This window comes from Malurus melanocephalus, unplaced genomic scaffold, assembly GCF_030028575.1.
Source record: "Malurus melanocephalus ecotype Western Australia unplaced genomic scaffold, MMel_1.1 scaffold_5745, whole genome shotgun sequence".
Classification (NCBI taxonomy): domain Eukaryota; kingdom Metazoa; phylum Chordata; class Aves; order Passeriformes; family Maluridae; genus Malurus; species Malurus melanocephalus.
The window spans coordinates 1-1,401 of NW_026628976.1; the positions used below are offsets into that span (position 1 = coordinate 1).

The 1,401-nt window shown below is 65.7% G+C and overlaps 1 protein-coding gene across 1 annotated transcript; it reads right to left on the minus strand.

The window, feature by feature from the left end:
• Positions 1 to 29: 29 nt before the first annotated feature.
• Positions 30 to 1,126, minus strand: LOC130588506 (solute carrier family 22 member 6-B-like; the record flags this gene model as incomplete). Its single annotated transcript, XM_057389422.1, has 4 exons — positions 30 to 233; positions 367 to 475; positions 655 to 869; positions 991 to 1,126. Coding segments are annotated over 4 exons (664 nt in total), but the record flags the coding sequence as incomplete, so codon positions are not given.
• Positions 1,127 to 1,401: the final 275 nt, after the last annotated feature.

Sequence of the window (1,401 nt, forward strand, 5' to 3'; positions counted from 1 at the left end):
TACACCATTGACCCCGCTCCCAGCCCCACCTTCCCTCCACCTCGTCCACGGTCTCGGGCAGGGCCATGCCCCGGGTCTCGGGCAGCAGCACGGCCACCAGGCCGGACACCACGGGCGCGACGCCGTAGATGACCACGGGCAGCGCCGGGAAGAGCTCTCCGGCCATCTTGACCAGCGGCGCCGTGATGCTGCCCAACCGCGCCATGGTGTTGGCCAGGCCCATGCCCGTCTGCCTGCGGGTCACACGGCGCCGCTGAGGCCACCTGAGGCCACCTGAGGGCCACCTGAGGCCACCCGAGGCCACCTGAGGCCACCCGAGGCCACCCGAGGCCACCCGAGGGTCCCCCCACGGCGTCCCCCCCTTACCGGATGACGGTGGGGTAGAGCTCTCCCGTGTAGAGGAAGACGCAGTTGAAGGACGCGGCCAAACAGCCCTTCCCAAAAACGGCCAACGCCGTCCGCAGCGTCCGCAGCTCTGCGGGGACACCGGACACCCGAATGTCACCTCAGTGTCCCCAAACATTTGGGAGGCCAATTTGGAGCCAATCCTCCAAAAAAACGCTAAAATGACCCAAGCTGGGGTCACATCAACAACGTGAGCTCTCGGAGAGGTCACAGATGAGGGGACACCGCTGTCACCACCCCYGGGCTCACCCCGCGGCACCAGGATGTTGGCCAGGATGGCCAGGCCGGCCAGCACGAGGGCCAGCGCCTGGGTGAAGCGCCGCCCCACGTAGGTGATGGTCAGGATGGACACCAGCTTGGCCGGGATGTCCACGGCGCCGAAGATGAGCTGGATCACGTAGATGTCGAAGTCAAAGTTCTGCAGGTCCATGGCCAGCCCGTAGTAGGCGAAGCTGGTGGAGAACCTGGGCCGGGATTGGGGACAGGGGTGGCTCCTGGAGGGAGGTGTGGGGTGGCCGGAGGGGTCCGAGGGCTCGGGGATGGGATGGACAATCCCCCAGCGGTGTCCGGCACCGCCGGCCGTACCACACGAAGCAGAGGCAGAAGGAGATGCGGCGCACCACCGGCGTCCGCACCAAATCCACCGCGGTGTGACGCATCCTCGATGACGTCATCTCCTTCTCCATGTGGGACTTCAGGGTCTGGAGGGACACGGGGGGCTCTGGGGTGGCCGTGGGGACCTGGGGTCCTGATTGTCACCAGGGGGGGCTGGGCAGGATGGGTGGGATGGGGGGAGGGGCATGGGTGGGGTGGAGATGGTGGAGAGGGTGGGATGGAGATGGAGGTGGTGGAGATGGAGATGGTGGAGATGGAGATGGTGGAGATGGAGATGGGGGAGATGGAGATGGAGATGGGGGAGATGGAGATGGTGGAGATGGAGATGGTGGAGATGGTGGAGATGGTGGAGATGGTGGAGATGGAGGAGATGGTGGAGAT